Source organism: Salvelinus namaycush, chromosome 27, assembly GCF_016432855.1.
Source record: "Salvelinus namaycush isolate Seneca chromosome 27, SaNama_1.0, whole genome shotgun sequence".
NCBI lineage: Eukaryota > Metazoa > Chordata > Actinopteri > Salmoniformes > Salmonidae > Salvelinus > Salvelinus namaycush.
In genome coordinates this window covers 7,434,641-7,455,728 of record NC_052333.1, presented here as the reverse complement: position 1 = coordinate 7,455,728, position 21,088 = coordinate 7,434,641, and the positions used below count along the sequence as shown (strand labels likewise).

At 46.7% G+C, this 21,088-nt stretch overlaps 1 protein-coding gene across 1 annotated transcript in view; it reads left to right on the top strand.

Annotated features, from left to right (window-relative positions):
• The window catches only part of LOC120022156 (focal adhesion kinase 1-like), a 249,631-nt gene that overhangs the window by 132,834 nt on the left and 95,709 nt on the right, over positions 1-21,088 (top strand). The window contains exon 4 of the mRNA XM_038966022.1: positions 2,976-3,142. Within this exon, the coding sequence (XP_038821950.1) occupies positions 2,976-3,142 (167 nt within the window). The remainder of the gene's footprint in view (positions 1-2,975; positions 3,143-21,088) is intronic.

Below are 21,088 nucleotides of genomic sequence, written 5' to 3'. Positions count from 1 at the left end.
AAATGTTCTATTCAGTGTCTTAAATTGTGTGGACTTTTTTTGCATTCAACATCTTTGCCTTTACATAATTTCTGTAAGACATTGACTACGGTCTCTTAACTCAACTCTCCTGTGTTGCCCTACCGTACAATGACTTAACTACGGTCTCTTAACTCAACTCTCCTGTGTTGCCCTACCGTACAATGACTTAACTACGGTCTCTTAACTCAACTCTCCTGTGTTGCCCTACCGTACAATGACTAGACTACGGTCTCTTAACTCAACTCTCCTGTGTTGCCCTACCGTACAATGGCTTAACTACGGTCTCTTAACTCAACTCTCCTGTGTTGCACTACCGTACAATGGCTTAACTACGGTCTCTTAACTCAACTCTCCTGTGTTGCCCTACCGTACAATGGCTAGACTACGGTCTCTTAACTCAACTCTCCTGTGTTGCCCTACCGTACAATGGCTAGACTACGGTCTCTTAACTCAACTCTCCTGTGTTGCACTACCGTACAATGGCTAGACTACGGTCTCTTAACTCAACTCTCCTGTGTTGCCCTACCGTACAATGACTAGACTACGGTCTCTTAACTCAACTCTCCTGTGTTGCCCTACCGTACAATGACTTAACTACGGTCTCTTAACTCAACTCTCCTGTGTTGCCCTACCGTACAATGGCTTAACTACGGTCTCTTAACTCAACTCTCCTGTGTTGCCCTACCGTACAATGGCTTAACTACGGTCTCTTAACTCAACTCTCCTGTGTTGCCCTACCGTACAATGGCTTAACTACGGTCTCTTAACTCAACTCTCCTGTGTTGCCCTACCGTACAATGGCTTAACTACGGTCTCTTAACTCAACTCTCCTGTGTTGCACTACCGTACAATGGCTTAACTACGGTCTCTTAACTCAACTCTCCTGTGTTGCCCTACCGTACAATGGCTTAACTACGGTCTCTTAACTCAACTCTCCTGTGTTGCCCTACCGTACAATGGCTTAACTACGGTCTCTTAACTCAACTCTCCTGTGTTGCCCTACCGTACAATGGCTTAACTACGGTCTCTTAACTCAACTCTCCTGTGTTGCCCTACCGTACAATGACTAGACTACGGTCTCTTAACTCAACTCTCCTGTGTTGCCCTACCGTACAATGGCTAGACTACGGTCTCTTAACTCAACTCTCCTGTGTTGCCCTACCGTACAATGGCTTAACTACGGTCTCTTAACTCAACTCTCCTGTGTTGCCCTACCGTACAATGACTTAACTACGGTCTCTTAACTCAACTCTCCTGTGTTGCCCTACCGTACAATGACTTAACTACGGTCTCTTAACTCAACTCTCCTGTGTTGCCCTACCGTACAATGGCTTAACTACGGTCTCTTAACTCAACTCTCCTGTGTTGCCCTACCGTACAATGACTAGACTACGGTCTCTTAACTCAACTCTCCTGTGTTGCCCTACCGTACAATGGCTAGACTACGGTCTCTTAACTCAACTCTCCTGTGTTGCCCTACCGTACAATGGCTAGACTACGGTCTCTTAACTCAACTCTCCTGTGTTGCCCTACCGTACAATGGCTTAACTACGGTCTCTTAACACAACTCTCCTGTGTTGCCCTAGCATTTAAAATTGTATTTATTTATTTAATTTCACCTTTATTCAACCAGGTAGGCCAGTTTAGAACAAGTTCTCATTTACAACTGCGACCTGGTCAAGATAAAGCAAAGCAGTGTGACAAAAACAACACAGAGTTACACATGGGATAAACAAACGTACAGTTAATAACACAATAGAAAAATCTATATACAGTGTGTGCAAATGATGGAGGTAAGGCAATAAATAGGCCAATAGTGGCGAAGTAATTACAATTTAGCAATTTACACTGGAGTGATATATGCGCAGATGAGGATGTACAAGTAGAAATACTGGTGTGCAAAAGAGCAGAAAAACAAATATGGGGATGAGGTAGGTAGTTGGTTGTATGGGCTATTTACAGATGGGCTGTGTACAGCTGCAGTGATCGGTGAGCTGCTCTGACAGCTGACGCTTAAAGTTAGTGAGTGAAAAAAAAATCAACTTCAGTGATTTTTGCAATTCGTTCCAGTCATTGGCAGCAGAGAACTGGAAGGAAAGGCAGCCAAAGGAGCTGTTGGCTCTGGGGATGACCAGTGAGATATACCTGCTGGAGCGTGTGCTACGGGTGGGTGTTATTATGGTGACCAGTGAGCTGAGATAAGGCGGAGCTTTACCTAGCAAAGACTTATAGATGACCTGGAGCCAGTGGGTTTGGCGACGAATATGTAGCGAGGACCAGCCAACGAGAGCATACAGGTTCACAGTGGTGGGTAGTATATGGGGCTTTGGTGACAAAACGGATGGCACTGTGATAGACTGCATCCAGTTTGCTGAGTAGATTGTTGGAGGCTATTTTGTAAACGACATCGTCGAAGTCAAGGATCGGTAGGATAGTCAGTTTTACGAGGGTATGTTTGGCAGCATGAGTGAAGGAGGCTTTGTTGAGAAATAGGAAGCCGATTCTAGATTTAACTTTGGATTGGAGATGCTTAATATGAGTCTGGAAGGAGAGTTTACAGTCTAACCAGACACCTAGGTATTTGTAGTTGTCCACATATTCTAAGTCAGAACCGTCCAGAGTAGTGATGCTAGTCGGGCGGGCGGTTGCAGGCAGCGATCGATTGAAGAGCATGCATTTAGTTTTACTAGCATTTAAGAGCAGTTGGAGGCCACGGAATTAGTGTTGTATGGCGTTGAAGCTCATTTCGAGGTTTGTTAAAACACAGTGTCCAAAGAAGGGCCAGATGTATACAGAATGGTGTCGTCTGCGTAGAGGTGGATCAAGGAATCACCCGCAGCAAGAGCGACATCATTGATATATACAGAGAAAAGAGTCGGCCCAATAATTGAACCCTGTGGACATGGCTTGACTACTGTCTCTTAACTCAACTCTCCTGTGGTCCGTCTCTTCAGGGGATCATCCAGAAGATTTTGGACATCCACAAGGTGAAATGCGTGGCGTGCTTTGGCCTGCGTCTCAGCCACTCCCAGTCCGGCCAGGTCCACTGGCTCCACCCTGATATGGGCGTGTCCCATGTGAGGGAGAAGTACGAGCAGAACCGCTCCCAGGAGGAGTGGAGGTAAGCTGTGTGTGTGTGTGTGTGTGTGTGTGTGTGTGTGTGTGTGTGTGTGTGTGTGTGTGTGTGTGTGTGTGTGTGTGTGTGTGTGTGTAAACCAATGGCCCTTAGACAATGACAACACGTCTGTCTCCCTTGTTGTCATGGAGACATGCAGCAGTTGGTGCCACTGCAATACCTTTTAATGTGTGTGTGTGTTTCACTGCTTCAACTGAATGCCTTGGTAGGCACAAACAATATAGTTTTTCACTGTCAAGTGGAGTTATGTGCTCATTCATTCTCCTATTAAGATAAAACCAACACATTGTCTGTGTGATCTACCTGTAAGCGTCACATGAAATATGTTCTGAACACAGAATTCAACATGGCTTCAGTATAAGCCACTCAAGAGCCTCGACAGCTTGCACACTGTATTACGCTGTTTTGCATTCAGAATGGCCCCATTTCATTGAACATTATAAACATCTTAAGTTTCAATCCTGACTTGGATCATCACTCGAGGCGTTTCACAGTCCATCCTAAGTTACTGTCAAATGTTCCTCCTCGAATCTCCGCACTTCAACCCTAAGAATGGGAGTCTGAGGTAGTTTTTCTGGCTGTCTTTGAGTCTGTGTGTGCGTCCCAAACGGCACCATATTCCCTACATAGTGCACTACTTTTGACCATCACCTATATAGGAAAGAAACTGCCATTTGGGACACAGCCTGAGTGTGCGTCATCTCTCTCTACATGGCTCTGCTATGGATGGGTAACTACCCTGACTTAAATCTGTTCACAAAGGACTGTCTGGCTTTTCTCACCCATTATGATTGGACCAGTGCCACTGACTAGGATACACTGTTGTGTGTTTTCTATCGTGATGTGATTTCATATCCCAGAGTTATTTCTTTCTGTATTGCTCTCTCTCTCTCTCTCTCTCTCTAGTTCGTGATAGAACTCAGGGTGGGAGAAATGGGAAGCAACAAGAGTTCAGTCTCCCTCCTTCAATCGCCCTCCTCCCTCCTTCAATCGCCCTCCTCCCTCCTTCAATCGCCCTCCCCCCTCTTCCCTCCCTCCTTTACTGTTCTGTTCCACAATAAGCATACTGAGGAGCTGTGTGTGTGTGTGTGTGTGCGTGCGTGCGTGCGGACGTAAACTCTCTTGCTGCATAGAAATGGCTCAAGGGTTTGTTGAATCTACTTAGTGGAAATCTTAAATTACCTCACTCCACTGGACTGCAGTGTTCAGCTCTGTGCACAAAACAGAACAGCTCTTCTCACAGTCCAGCACAGAACAGCTCTTCTCACAGTCCAGCACAGAACAGCTCTTCTCACAGCCCAGCACAAAACAGCTCTTCTCACAGCCCAGCACAGAACAGCTCTTCTCACAGCCCAGCCCAGAACAGAACAGAACAGCTCTTCTCACAGCCCAGCACAAAACAGCTCTTCTCACAGCCCAGCACAGAACAGCTCTTCTCACAGCCCAGCACAAAACAGAACAGCTCTTCTCACAGCCCAGCACAAAACAGCTCTTCTCACAGCCCAGCACAGAACAGCTCTTCTCACAGCCCAGCACAGAACAGCTCTTCTCACAGCCCAGCACAGAACAGCTCTTCTCACAGCCCAGCACAAAACAGCTCTTCTCACAGCCCAGCACAAAACAGAACAGCTCTTCTCACAGTCCAGCACAAAACAGCTCTTCTCACAGCCCAGCACAGAACAGCTCTTCTCACAGCCCAGCACAGAACAGCTCTTCTCACAGCCCAGCACAGAACAGAACAGCTCTTTTCACAGCCCAGCACAGAACAGCTCTTCTCACAGCCCAGCCCAGAACAGAACAGCTCTTTTCACAGCCCAGCACAGAACAGCTCTTCTCACAGCCCAGCCCAGCACAGAACAGCTCTTTTCACAGCCCAGCACAGAACAGAACAGCTCTTTTCACAGCCCAGCACAGAACAGCTCTTCTCACAGCCCAGCACAGAACAGAACAGCTCTTTTCACAGCCCAGCACAGAACAGCTCTTCTCACAGCCCAGCCCAGCACAGAACAGAACAGCTCTTTTCACAGCCCAGCACAGAACAGCTCTTCTCACAGCCCAGCCCAGCACAAAACAGAACAGCTCTTTTCACAGCCCAGCACAGAACAGCTCTTCTCACAGCCCAGCCCAGCACAGAACAGAACAGCTCTTTTCACAGCCCAGCACAGAACAGCTCTTCTCACAGCCCAGCCCAGCACAGAACAGCTCTTCTCACAGCCCAGCACAAAACAGAACAGCTCTTCTCACAGCCCAGCACAAAACAGCTCTTCTCACAGCCCAGCACAGAACAGCTCTTCTCACAGCCCAGCACAGAACAGCTCTTCTCACAGCCCAGCACAAAACAGCTCTTCTCACAGCCCAGCACAAAACAGAACAGCTCTTCTCACAGTCCAGCACAAAACAGCTCTTCTCACAGCCCAGCACAGAACAGCTCTTCTCACAGCCCAGCACAGAACAGCTCTTCTCACAGCCCAGCACAGAACAGAACAGCTCTTTTCACAGCCCAGCACAGAACAGCTCTTCTCACAGAACAGAACAGCTCTTTTCACAGCCCAGCACAGAACAGCTCTTCTCACAGCCCAGCCCAGCACAGAACAGCTCTTTTCACAGCCCAGCACAGAACAGAACAGCTCTTTTCACAGCCCAGCACAGAACAGCTCTTCTCACAGCCCAGCACAGAACAGAACAGCTCTTTTCACAGCCCAGCACAGAACAGCTCTTCTCACAGCCCAGCCCAGCACAGAACAGAACAGCTCTTTTCACAGCCCAGCACAGAACAGCTCTTCTCACAGCCCAGCCCAGCACAAAACAGAACAGCTCTTTTCACAGCCCAGCACAGAACAGCTCTTCTCACAGCCCAGCCCAGCACAGAACAGAACAGCTCTTTTCACAGCCCAGCACAGAACAGCTCTTCTCACAGCCCAGCCCAGCACAGAACAGCTCTTCTCACAGCCCAGCACAAAACAGAACAGCTCTTCTCACAGCCCAGCACAAAACAGCTCTTCTCACAGCCCAGCACAGAACAGCTCTTCTCACAGCCCAGCACAGAACAGCTCTTCTCACAGCCCAGCACAGAACAGAACAGCTCTTTTCACAGCCCAGCACAGAACAGCTCTTCTCATAGCCCAGCACAGAACAGCTCTTCTCACAGCCCAGCCCAGCACAGAACAGCTCTTTTCACAGCCCAGCACAGAACAGAACAGCTCTTTTCACAGCCCAGCACAGAACAGCTCTTCTCACAGCCCAGCACAGAACAGAACAGCTCTTTTCACAGCCCAGCACAGAACAGCTCTTCTCACAGCCCAGCCCAGCACAGAACAGAACAGCTCTTTTCACAGCCCAGCACAGAACAGCTCTTCTCACAGCCCAGCCCAGCACAAAACAGAACAGCTCTTTTCACAGCCCAGCACAGAACAGCTCTTCTCACAGCCCAGCCCAGCACAGAACAGAACAGCTTTTTTCACAGCCCAGCACAGAACAGCTCTTCTCACAGCCCAGCCCAGCACAGAACAGCTCTTCTCACAGCCCAGCACAAAACAGAACAGCTCTTCTCACAGCCCAGCACAAAACAGCTCTTCTCACAGTCCAGCACAGAACAGCTCTTCTCACAGTCCAGCACAGAACAGCTCTTCTCACAGTCCAGCACAGAACAGCTCTTCTCACAGTCCAGCACAGAACAGCTCTTCTCACAGCCCAGCCCAGCACAGCTCTTCTCACAGCCCAGCCCAGCACAGAACAGCTCTTCTCACAGCCCAGCACAAAACAGAACAGCTCTTCTCACAGCCCAGCACAAAACAGCTCTTCTCACAGCCCAGCACAAAACAGCTCTTCTCACAGCCCAGCACAAAACAGCTCTTCTCACAGCCCAGCACAAAACAGCTCTTCTCACAGCCCAGCACAGAACAGCTCTTCTCACAGCCCAGCACAAAACAGAACAGCTCTTCTCACAGCCCAGCACAAAACAGCTCTTCTCACAGCCCAGCACAAAACAGCTCTTCTCACAGTCCAGCACAAAACAGCTCTTCTCACAGTCCAGCACAAAACAGCTCTTCTCACAGTCCAGCACAGAACAGCTCTTCTCACAGCCCAGCCCAGCACAAAACAGCTCTTCTCACAGCCCAGCACAAAACAGCTCTTCTCACAGCCCAGCCCAGCACAAAACAGCTCTTCTCACAGCCCAGCACAAAACAGCGCACACCTGTTCAATGGGGAACATAAACCCTTTATTTATACTTTATTAAGTGTGTGTGTGTATGTGTGTGCTTGTCGTGCATCTGGGTTTTATGTCCATGTGTGTGAGATTTGCGGAAACTCAAACACAGTGTTAACTGTTTATAGTCTAGTTAGACAGACAGAGAGTTTCCCCTAATTACACTGCATGACGCCCCCAGGGTTGGTTTAGTCATCTGAATGTTCCTGTCCTAGGAGTGAGGGATGTTGAAACACTGTCTTTCTGTGATCATCAGTGACACACACCTTCCTCAAAAGGGAAAAAATCGAACCCTGAGGGCCCTGTGTGTGTGTGTGTGTGTTTGTGTGTTCGTTCCAGAGGGCCTTTAGCTCATCCAGGAAGCTGGCATGTCAGGAGGATGATGTCATCCTCATATTAGCCTGTGATTAACCCAATGCAGATGTCTGTCTTTCCCTTCCACCACCTGTATGAATGACAGGCCTATTGTGGACTTGTCTAAAGGTGTTGTAAGTCATGGAGTGTGTCTGGACTTTGATGTCAGTGTTTTGGTGGTGGTGGAGCTCGGTGCTGAACAGTAGTACAGGGTGTGTGTTGATCAGTATTTCAGTGCTAGATTACAGTGTGATAGTAAGAACCTGTGGTCCAATCAGACAATCCCGATTTGGAGGAATGTACAATGCAGTCTATCTACCTATGGGTATATCATCCCTAACTGGTACTGCAGATCTTACAGATTTCATCCCATTATCACTAGATTCAGCTTTCCAATGGTGGTCATTACTCTATTTGCAATATGTACACCAAGTCTTAAAGAACAACCAAGTTAAATCATTGTGTGAACTAAGTTCAGACTTTTATTTGCCAAAGTCAGATTTCTTCCGCTATTTACAGCTGAGACTTTTTACTGAAACCCCCCAACTGTGTAAAAAAGGTTGAGGCCTCTCCCATAGAAAAATATCTAATGAATATCCAGAAAAGGACAACTAGTAGTAAAACAATAACAAAACTATACCAATCTATTGCTGTCATGACACAGAGCAAAACTCTGCAAACTAAGTGCAGGTGGGAATCTGAATTTGTGGAGAATATTGAAAATGAAACTTGGGAGGCAATCTGTAGAAATGCTCAGACCGTTAAACACTCAAATACATGTAAAGATGATCAATGAAAATCATCCGGACGTACTTTCTATCTCCAGACAACATGGTGACGATAAGACCAGGAACAACCAATGAATGCTGGAGAAAATGTGGGGAATTATTAGCAAATTACCTAGATACTTTCTGGTCTTGTCCTAGAATAATGAAATTCTGGAATGATGTTTTTGCATTTTTAAACAACATATTTAAATGGTCCCTGGCAAAGGACCCAGAGAATGCTGTACTTGGAGAAATTCCTGAGCACTTTCAAAATGCCTACCTATTAAATATACTTTTGTCTTCAGCAAAGAAATGAATTACAGCACATTGGCTAAATAAGGACATTCCTACCATAGAATAGTGGACTTGTAGAGTAAAAGAAATGTATTTAATGGTAAAGATTACCTATAAAATAAAACTGCAGACAGATGTATGTGAAAAAAAGATGGGAACTGCTCCTTGTAAGTAATATTGCGTGGACGTAAGACTCATTAGTCTTGAAACAACCAAACATGACAAACGGGATGACTTGTTTTTTGTGTTGTTATTACTATTTGTTTTTATAACATTTTTATTTTATTTAAATTTGGGACTTAATTGTATAGTTATTTGATTTGTTATATAACCGTTTGTGTCTCAGAAGACCAGAACCTTAATAATATTCATCATATTTACTTCACCAACACTAAATACGCTTCCTGACGGGGCGGCCCCAGGTGGTGAAGGTAGGAAACAACACCTCCGCTGATCCTCAACATAGGGAGCCCACAAGGGTGCGTGCTCAGCCCCCTCCTGTACTTCCTGTTTACCCATGACTGCATGGCCATGCACGCCTCCAACTCAATCATCAAGTTTGCAGACAACACAACAGAAGTAGGCCTGATTACCAACAATGACAAGACAGCCTACGGGGAGGAGGTGAGGGCCCTGGTGGAGTGGTGCCAGGAAAATAACCTCTCCCTCAACATCAACAAAACAAAGGAACTGATCGTGGACTTCAGGAAACAGCAGAGGGAGCACCCCCCCTATCCACATCGACAGGACAGCAGTGGAGAAGGTGGAAAGCGTACACATCACTGACAATCTGAAATGGTCCACCCACACAGACAGTGTGGTGAAGAAGGCGCAACAGCGCCTCTTCAACCTCAGGAGGCTGAAGAAATGTGGCTTGGCCCCTAAGACCCTCAAACTTTTACAGATGCACAATTGAGAGCATCCTGTCGGGCTGTATCACCACCTGGTACGGCAACTGCACTGCCCACAACCGCAGGGCTCTCCAGAGGGTGGTGTGGTGACCAATAACCAATAACATCTGCTAAATATGTGTATGTGACCAATACAATTTGATTTGATTTAATTTGATTATACATAGTAGTGACACTAACTCCTCAATGGTTGGGAAAGGGTATGGGGACTGGACACGCAGCAACCCAGACACCATTGCTGTCGGAGATCACACATACTGACTCAAGGTAACTTTAGTTATTCTCTGTCTGACTGACTGTGTCTGTGTGACTGTGTCTGTGTGTTCTCATGCGTGTGTTCGTGTGTGTTGTCACATTGATCATTTGCTCTCAGGGGAGGGGGAGTAGAGGTGATCTCATAAATTGACCACTGAAGTCCCTAATGCCATTTGTCAGTGTTGCCGATTACAGCCATCACCACATGAGGAGACAATAATGTCTATACAATAACGTACAGTAAGAAGCCTGTCAGTACTGTTATGATTCAATACAATAACGTACAGTAAGAAGCATGTCAGTACTGTTATGATTCAAGACAACATACAGTAAGAAGCATGTCAGTACTGTTATGATTCAAGACAACATACAGTAAGAAGCCTGTCAGTACTGTTATGATTCAAGACAACATACAGTAAGAAGCCTGTCAGTACTGCAATGATTCAAGACAACATACCGTAAGAAGCATGTCAGTACTGTTATGATTCAAGACAACATATAGTAAGAAGCCTGTCAGTACTGATATGATTCAATACAATAACGTACAGTAAAGAGCTTGTCAGTACTGATATGGCTCAGTTGGTAGAGCATGGCGCTTGCAACGCCAGGGTTGTGGGTTCATTCCCCACGGGGGGACCAGGATGAATATGTATGAACTTTCCAATTTGTAAGTCGCTCTGGATAAGAGCGTCTGCTAAATGACTTAAATGTAAATATGATTCAAGACAATAACATACAGTAAAGAGTTGTCAGTACTGTTATGATTCAATACAATAACATACAGTAAAGAGCCTGTCAGTACTGTTATGATTCAATACAATAACGTACAGTAAGAAGCATGTCAGTACTGTTATGATTCAATACTATGATTCCATTTCAGTTACGTTACCTCAAACGGCACCCTATTGCCTATATAGTGCACTACTTTTGACCAAAACCTATTCCCTATATAGTGCACTACTTTTGACCAGGGCCTATAGGACTATGATGTCTTGAGCTGCAAGGACATGTGACCCCTGGATATAGACAGTCTGAACCTGTTAGGAAATAAACCTGAAAGACGGACCTGGGTCGCATTCAGTTGGGAGAAAACATGTATTTTTTTTACAGGGAAGGTACAACCTGAAATTGTCCAATAAGAACGCTGATTGCAAAACGTATTGCTACGGCGTGTGAACACAACCTAGGTTAGTTTTTCATCATTTTCAGAGTTTGAAACCACAGTGACCTTGATGAAACAAGATGAAGCTGTGTTTATGCTTTAGTTCAGATTGAACGAGCTGCTAACCGATCATTACACGGCTCTTTATTATTTTCCTCGAAGCACCAGCCGTTTGATTTAGCTCCTAATTTCTCTATCCTGAGCCTGGCTGACAAGACTCATCATACGTGTGTGTGTGTGTGTGTGTGTGTGTCTTCATCCATACGTGTGTCTGTGATAAGATTCCCTACCATCTCCCAGTCATAAGTCAAATGAACGTTCTCCTAGTACGAACAGAGCGAACAGGTTGGGATCAGAGCGACCATTAGTTCTGTCAGGGAGTGGATGTCTAATCCCATAGAACAAGGTAAAGAGGTGTCTAGAAGCCAATTAAAGAATATCAACTATTCTCTCAGTTCGCCACTGCCAGGTGATTGGCAGGTGGTGGTGGAGGTGGCATCGGGGAAGGGGGGAACCATCAGAGAGAGAAGGAGAAGAGTTATGCTGTGGCAGGCAGGTCTGCTGTGATGTCTACACACAAGGTACATTTTAAAAATGTAAAACATTATTGGGGTACAATATACATATTATCTTTGCTTATTGTAGCAAAGTACTGTGTGATACTGTACTTACTTACTTACTGTACTTACTGTACTGTGTGATAGCTTTGTGACTTATTGTGTAAAAACACAATTGGAGCTCTATCTATTAACCACCACAAACCGATGCTGACACTAAGACCGCACTTAACGAGCTGTATAGGGCCATAAGCAAACAACAACCAAACAACAAAGTATTCACACCCCTTGACTTTTTCCACAAAATTGAGATTTTGTCACTGGCCTACACAACCCATAATGTCAAAGTGGAATTATGTTTTAAGAGAATTTTACAAAATAATAAAAATTTTAAAGCTGAAATGTCTTGAGTCAATAATTATTCAAGCCCTTTGTTATGGCAAGCTAAATACGTTCAGCAGGGGGAAAAAATTGTAACAAGTGACATAATACCTTGCATGGACTCACTCTGTGTACAATAGTAGTGTTTAACATTTTTGAATTACTACCTCATCTCTGTACCCCACACGTACAATTATCTGCAAGGTCCCTCAGCCTAGCAGTGAATTTCAAACACAGATTCAACCACAAAGACCAGGGAGGTTTTCCAATGCCTCGTAAAGAAGGGCGCCTATTGGTATATGGGTGTAAAAAATAAAGCAAACAGATATTTAATATCCCTTTGAGCATGGTGAAGTTAATTACACTTTGGATGTGTAATTAAGGATCAAGGATTTCACCATGAGGCCAATGGTGACTTTAAAACAGTTAGAGTTTAAAAGCTGTGATAGGAGAAAACTGAGGATGGATCAACAACATTGTAGTTACTAATCTAATTGACAGAGTGAAAAGAAGGAAGTCTGTACAGAATAAAAATATTACAAAACATGCATCCTGTTTGCACTAAAGTAAAACTTCAAAAAATGTGGCAAATAAATGAACTTTATGTCCTAAATACAAAGCGTTATGTTTGGGGCAAAGGGGTGTAAATACTTATGTAAATTAGATTTCTGTATTTCATTTTCAAAACATTTGCTAAAATATCTAGAAACATGTTTTAATTTTGCCATTGTGTGTAGATGAGTGATATAAAAAAATATATTTTTTATTTTTAAAGTCAATTGTGAATTCAGACTGTAACATAGTTTTTTGGGGAATAAGTCAAGGGGTATGCCTACTTTCTGAAGGCACTGTATCCCAACCAGAAGCCATAGATTACAGGTAACATCGAATCTGAGCTAAAGGCTAGAGCTGCCGCTTTCAAGGAGCTGGACACTAACCCGGACTCTTATAAGAAATTCCGCTACACTCTCTAACAAGCCATCAAACAGGCAAAGCGACAATACAGGACTAAGATCAAATCCTCCTACACCGGCTCTGATGCTCGTCGGATGTGGCAGGGTTTGCAAACGATCATGGATTACAAATGGAAACCCACCCACAAGCTGCCCAATGACGCACGCAATCATGCCAAACGACTGAAATGCAGTCTACAGTCGTGGCCACAAGTTTTGAATATGACACAAATATTAATTTTCACAAAGTCTGCTGCCTCAGTGTCTTTAGATATTTTTGTCAGATGGTACTATGGAATACTGAAGTATAATTACAAGCATTTAATAAGTGTCAAAGGCTTTTATTGACAATTACATGAAGTTGATGCAAAGAGTCAATATTTGCAGTGTTGACCCTTCTTTTTCAAGATCTCTGCCTTCGGCCCTGGCATGCTGTCAATTAACTTCTGGGCCACATCCTGACTGATGGTAGCCCATTCTTGCATAATCAATGCTTGGAGTTTGTCAGAATTTGTGGGGTTTTGTTTGTCCACCCACCTCTTGAGGATTGACCACAAGTTCTCAATGGGATTAAGGTCTGGGGAGTTTCCTGGCCATAGACCCAAAATATTGATGTTTTGTTCCCCGGGCCACTTAGTTATCACTTTTTCCTTATTGCAATGTGCTCCATCGTGCTGGAAAAGGCATTGTTCATCACCAAACTGTTCCTGGATGGTTGGGAGAAGTTGTTCTCGGAGGATGTGTTGGAACCATTCTTTATTCATGGCTGTGTTCTTAAGCAAAATTGTGAGTGAGCCCACTCCCTTGGCTGAGAAGCAACCCCACACATGAATGGTCTCAGGATGCTTTACTGTTGGTATGACACAGGACTGATGGTAGCACTCACCTTGTCTTCTCCGGACAAGCTTTTTTCCGGATGCCCCAAACAATCGGAAAGGATATTCATCAGATAAAATGACTTTACCCCAGTCCCAGCAGTCCAATCCCTGTACCTTTTGCAGAATATCAGTTTGTCCCTGATGTTTTTCCTGGAGAGAAGTGTCTTTGCAGCCCTTCTTGACACCAGGCCATCCTCCAAAAGTCTTTGCCTCACTGTGCATGCAGATGCACTCACACCTGCCTGCTGCCATTCCTGAGCAAGCTCTGTACTGGTGGTACCGTGATCCCGCAGCTGAATCAACTTTAGGAGACAGTCTTGGCGCTTGCTGGACTTTCTTTGGCGCCCTGAATCCTTCTTCACAACAATTGAACTGCTCTCCTTGAAGTTCTTGATGATCCGATAAATGGTTGATTTAGTTGCAATCTTACTGACAGCAATATCCTTGCCTGTGAAGCCCTTTTTGGGCAAAGCAATGATGACGGCACGTGTTTCCTTGAAGGTAACCATGGTTGACAGAGGAAGAACAATGATTCCAAGCACCACCCTCCTTTTGTAGCTTCCAGTCTGTTATTCGAACTCAATCAGCATGACAGAGTGATCTCCAGCCTTGTCCTCGTCAAAATCACACCTGTGTTAACAAGAGAATCACTGACATGATGTCAGCTGGTCCTTTTGTGGCAGGGCTGAAATGCAGTTGTAACGGAATTCCTCTTCCTCTTCATCCGAAGAGGAAGAGGAACAAACAAACTACAAAACAACAAACGACGTAGACGCACCTGAACATAAGAACTTACATGACACGAAGAACGCATGAAACAGGAACAGACTACATAAACCGAACGAACGAACAAACAAACCGAAACAGTCCCGTGTGGCGTAACATACACAGACACTGACACAGGAGACAACCACCCACAACAATCAATGTGAAAACACCTACCTTAATATGGCTCTCAATTAGAGGAAATGAAAACCACCTGCCTCTAATTGAGAGCCATATCAGGTCACCCTATAACCAACATAGAAACACATAACATAGACTACCCACCCAAACTCACGCCCTGACCGTCAAACACATACAAAATAACAGAAAACCGGTCAGGAACGTGACAGCAGTGGAAAAGTTTTTTTAGGATTCAGTTCATTTGCATGGCAAAGAGGGACTTTGCAATTAATTGCAATTCATCTGATCACTCTTCATAACATTCTGGAGTATATGCAAATTGCCATCATACAAACTGAGGCAGCAGACTTTGTGAAAATTAATATTTGTGTCATTCTCAAAACTTTTGGCCACGACTGTATACTCGCTTTAAGGCAAGCAACAAGCAACACTAGCTGCTACCGAGTGGCTATAGTGAATAACGCCCTTGTCCCGAAGCTAGCATCAGTTAGCCTCGAGCCAGGTGCATCTCCCGGCTAGCAAACTAAATGACTCCAGCTACAATACCTCTTTTGCCAATTGGCCTGGACCCTTTGTCGACACGGAGCCCCGAAGATCCATCACGACTGGTCTGCCGACGTAATTCTGTCCGTTGTGCCCTCAACCGGCCTTTGCCGGACGTCGGTGAAGGCGCTTCTGCTAGCCCCGGCTTGCTATCTTTATGAACGCGGTGTCTCCCGCTTGTTAGCGTAGTAACGACTACCTAGCGGCTTCCCTGTTTCATCTATTGCTGTTCACTGGACCCTATGATCACCTGGCTACATAGCTGATGCCTGCTGGACTGTTCATTAATCACGGTACTCCTTTTAGTTTATTTTGTTTATCTGTCGGCCCCAGCCTCGAACTCAGGCCCTATGTGTAGTTAATTGACCCTCTCCGCCCATTCTTCGCCATTTCACCTGTTGTTGTTGTCTTAGCTGATTAGCTGTTGTTGTCTAACCCATTATTGTCTTAGCTTGCTCTTAGCTAGCTCTGCGGTGATCTCACCTAGCACAAATAGTGCCTCCAGAGATGCAACCTCTCTCATCATCACTCAATGTCTAGGTTTACTTCCACTGTACCCGCACCCTACCATACCCCTATCTGTACATTATGCCCTGAATCTGATCTATCACGCCCAGAAACCTGCTCCTTTTATTCTCTGTCTCCAACGCACTAGACAACCAGTTTTAATAGCCTTTCGTGTCTGAATCCTGGCTTAGGAAGGCAACCAGAAATTCTGATCTTTCCATCCCCAACCACAACATTTTCCGTCAAGATAGAACTGTCAAAGGGGGAGGAGTTGCAGTCTACTGCAGAGATAGCCTGCAAAGTTCTGTCATACTTTCCAGGTCTGTGCCCAAACGGTTCGAGCTTCAAATTTTAAAAATTCATCTCTCCAGAAATAAGTCTCTCACTGTTGCCGCCTGCTATAGACCACCCTCAGCTCCCATATGTGAATTGACTGCCCCCATCTATCTTCAGAGTTCGTTCTGCTAGGTGACCTAAACTGGGATATGCTTAACACCCCGGCCATCCTACACTCTAAGCTAGATGCCCTCAATCTCACACAAATTATCAAGGAGCCCACCAGGTACAATCCTAAATCCGTAAACATGGGCACCCTCATAGATATTATCCTGACCAACTTGCCCTCCAAATACACCTCTGCTGTTTTCAATCAGGATCTCAGCGATCACTGCCTCATTGCCTGCATCCGTTATGGATCCGCGGTCAAACGACCACCCAAAATCACTGTCAAAAACTCCCTAAAACACTTCTGCGAACAGGCCTTTCTAATCGACCTGGCCTGGGTATCCTGGAAGGGTATTGACCTCATCCCGTCAGTAGAGGATTCCTGGTTGTTCTTTAAAGTAATTTCCTCACCATCTTAAATAAGCATGCCCCTTTGAAAAATTTTGAACTAAGAACAGATATAGCCCTTTGTAACGGCTGTCGTAGTCGTTCTCCTCCTCAGACGAGGAGGAGCATGGATCGGACCAAGATGCGGATTGGTAAGTATTCATTATTTAATGGAAAAACAACAAACACTACAAAATACAAAAACCAACAAACGTGACTAACCCGAAACAGTCCTGTGTGGCCCAAACACTGACACAGGAACAAACACCCACAAAACACAGGTGAAACCCTGGCTGCCTTAGTATGATTCTCAATCAGGGACAACGATTGACAGCTGTCTCTGATTGAGAATCATACCAGGCCGAACACAAAATCCCAACATAGAAAATCAAACCTAGACCAACCCACCCAACTCACGCCCTGACCAACTAAAACAAATACATGACAAAGGAAAACAGGTCAGGAACGTGACAGAACCCCCCCCTTAAGGTGCGAACTCCGGGCGCACCAGCACAAAGTCTAGGGGAGGGTCTGGGTGGGCGTTTGTCCACGGTGGCGGCTCTGGCGCTGGTCGTGGTCCCCACCCCACCATAGTCAACCCCCGCTTCCGTGGCCTCCTCCCAATATTCACCCTCCATGTCAATCCCACTATTCCAAAGGGCAGTAACAGACTGAGGGGTAGCACCTGACTGAGGGGCGGATCCTGGCTGTCTGGCTCTGGCGGATCCTGGCTGGCGGAAGGCTCTGGCGGATCCTGGCTGGCGGAAGGCTCTGGCGGATCCTGGCTGGCGGAAGGCTCTGGCGGATCCTGGCTGGCGGAAGGCTCTGGCGGATCCTGGCTGGCGGAAGGCTCTGGCGGATCCTGGCTGGCGGAAGGCTCTGGCGGATCCTGGCTGGCTGGCTCTGGCGGATCCTGGCTGGCGGAAGGCTCTGGCGGATCCTGGCTGGCGGAAGGCTCTGGCGGATCCTGGCTGGCGGAAGGCTCTGAAGGCTCGGGACAGACGGGCAGCTCTGAACAGACGGGCAGCTCTGACGGCTCGGGACAGACGGGCAGCGCTGGGCAGGCAGACAGTTCAGACCACGCTGGGCAGGCAAACAGTTCAAGCAGCGCTGAGCAGGCAAGCAGCGCAGGCGGCGTTGGGCAGACGGCCGACTCTGACCTGCTGAGGCGCACAGTAGGCCTGGTGCGTGGTGCCGGAACTGGAGGCACTGGGCTGGAGACACGCACCACAGGGAGAGTGCGTGGAGGAGGACCAGGGCTCTGGAAACGCACTGGAAGCCTGGTGCATGGTGTTGGCACTGATGGTACTGGGCTGGGGTGGGAAGGTGGCGCCGGATATACCGGACCGTGAAGGAGGACACGCGCTCTTGAGCACCGAGCCTCCCCAACCCTACCAGGTTGAATGGTCCCCGTAGCCCTGCCAGTGCGGCGAGGTGGAATAGCCCGCACTGGGCTATGCAGGCGAACCGGGGACACCACCTGTAAGGCTGGTGCCATGTACGCCGGCCCGAGGAGACGTACTGGAGGCCAGATATGTTGGGCCGGCTTCATGGCACCCGGCTCGATGCCCAACCTAGCCCTCCCAGTGCGGCAAGGTGGAATAGCCCGCACTGGGCTAAGCACGCGTACTGGGGACACCGTGCGCTCCACCGCATAACACGGTGTCTGACCAGTACGACGCCCTCTCACTCCACGGTAAGCCCGGGGAGTTGGCTCGGGTATCCAACCCGGCTTCGCCACACTCCCCTTTAGCCCCCCCCCCAAGAAATTTTTGGGTGAGCCTCTCGGGCTTCCAGCCGCTCTGCCTTGCTTTCGCCTCATAAAACCTCCTCTCCGCTTTCGCTGCCTCCAGCTCCGCTTTGGGGCGGCGACACTCCTCTGGCTCTGCCCAGGGTCCTTTCCCGTCTAGGATTTCCTCCCAAGTCCATTCCTCTTTTCCCCATTGCTGTTGTTCTTGCCTTCCTTCTCCACTCCGCTTGGTCCTGTTTTGGTGGGTGTTTCTGTAACGGCTGTCGTAGTCGTTCTCCTCCTCAGACGAGGAGGAGCATGGATCGGACCAAGATGCGGATTGGTAAGTATTCATTATTTAATGGAAAAACAACAAACACTACAAAATACAAAAACCAACAAACGTGACTAACCCGAAACAGTCCTGTGTGGCCCAAACACTGACACAGGAACAAACACCCACAAAACACAAGTGAAACCCTGGCTGCCTTAGTATGATTCTCAATCAGGGACAACGATTGACAGCTGTCTCTGATTGAGAATCATACCAGGCCGAACACAAAATCCCAACATAGAAAATCAAACCTAGACCAACCCACCCAACTCACGCCCTGACCAACTAAAACAAATACATGACAAAGGAAAACAGGTCAGGAACGTGACACCCTTGGTTCACTCCAGACCTGACTGCCCTCGACCAGCACAAAAACATCCTGTGCCATACTGCACTAACATCGAATAATCCCCGCGATATGCAACTTTTCAGGGAAGTCAGGAACTAATACACTATGTCAGTTAGGAAAGCAAAGGCTAGCTTTTTCAAACAGAAATGTGCATCCTGTAGCTGTAACTCGAGAAAGTTCTGTGACACTGTAAAGTCCATGGAGAATAAGAGCACCTCCTGTCACCACCGATAAATCGAAATATTTCAATAAGCATTTCTCTACGGCTGGCCATGCTTTCCTCCTTGCTACCCCAACCCCAGCCAACAGCTCCGCAACCCCCAAAGCTACTTGCCCAAGCCTCCCCAGCTTCTCCTTCACCCAAATCCAGATAGCAGATGTTCTGAAAGAGCTGCAAAATCTGGACCCGTACAAATCAGCTGGGCTAGACAATCTAGACCCTCTCTTTCTAAAATTATCCGCCACCATTGTTGCAACTCCTATTACTAGTCTGTTCAACCTCTCTTTCGTATCATCCGAGATTCCTAAAGATTGGAAAGCTGCCGCGGTCATCCCCCTCTTCAAAGGGGTGTCACTCTAGACCCAAACTGTTACAGACCTATATCCATCCTGCCCTGCCTTTCCAAAGTCTTCAAGAGCCAAGTTAACAAACATTTCGAATCCCACCGTACCTTCTCCGCTGTGCAATCCGGTTTCCGAGCTGGTCATGGGTGCCCCTCAGCCACGCTCAAGGTACTAAACGATATCATAACCGCCATCGATAAAAGACAGTACTGTGCAGCCGGCTTCATCAACCTGGCCAAGGCTTTCGACTCTGTCAATCACCGTATTCTTATCGGCAGACTCAACAGCCTTAGTTTCTCAAATGACTGCCTCGCCTGCTTCACCAACTACTTCTCAGATAGAGTTAAGTGTGTCTAATCGGAGGGCCTGTTGTCCGGAGAGCCTGTTGTCTCTATGGGGGTACCACAGGGTTCAATTCTCGGGCCGACTCTTTTCTCTGTATATATCAATGATGTTGCTCTTGCTGCGGGTGATTCCTTGATTCATCTCTATGCAGACGACACCATTCTGTATACATGTGGCCCTTCTTTGGACACTGTGTTAACAAACCTCCAAACGAGCTTCAATGCCATACAACACTCCTTCCGTGGCCTCCAATTGCTCTTAAATGCTAGTAAAACTAAATGCTTGCTCTTCAACCGATCGCTGCCCGCACCCGCACGCCCGACGCATCACTACTCTGGACAGTTCTGACTTAGAATATGTGGACAACTACAAATACCTAGGTGTCTGGCTAGACTGTAAACTCTCCTTCCAGACTCACATTAAGCATCTCCAATCCAAAGTTAAATCTAGAATCGGCTTCCTATTTCACAACAAAGCCTCCTTCACTCATGCTGCCAAACATACCCTCGTAAAACTGACTATCCTACCGATCCATGACTTCCGCAATGTCGTTTACAAAATAGCCTCCAACACTCTACTCAGCAAACTGGATGCAGTCTATCACAGTGCCATCCGTTTTGTCACCAAAGCCCCATATACTACCCACCACTGTGAACCTGTATGCTCTCGTTGGCTGGTCCTCGCTACATATTCGTCGCCAAACCCACTGGCTCCAGGTCATCTATAAGTCTTTGCTAGGTAAATCTCCGCCTTATCTCAGCTCACTGGTCACCATAGCAACACCCACCCGTAGCACGCACTCCAGCAGGTATATCTCACTGGTCATCCCCAAAGCCAACACCTCTTTTGGCCGCTTTTCCTTCCAGTTCTCTGCTGCCAATGACTGGAATGAATTGCAAAAACGCTGAAGTTGGAGACTTATATCTCCCTCATTAACTTTAAGCATCGGCTATCTGAGCAGCTCACCGATCGCTGCAGCTGAACACAGCCCATCTGTAAATAGCCCATCCAACTACCTACCTCATCCCCATATTTTTATTTACATGTTTTTGCTCTTTTGCACACCAGTATTTCTACTTGCACATCATCATCTGCACATCTATC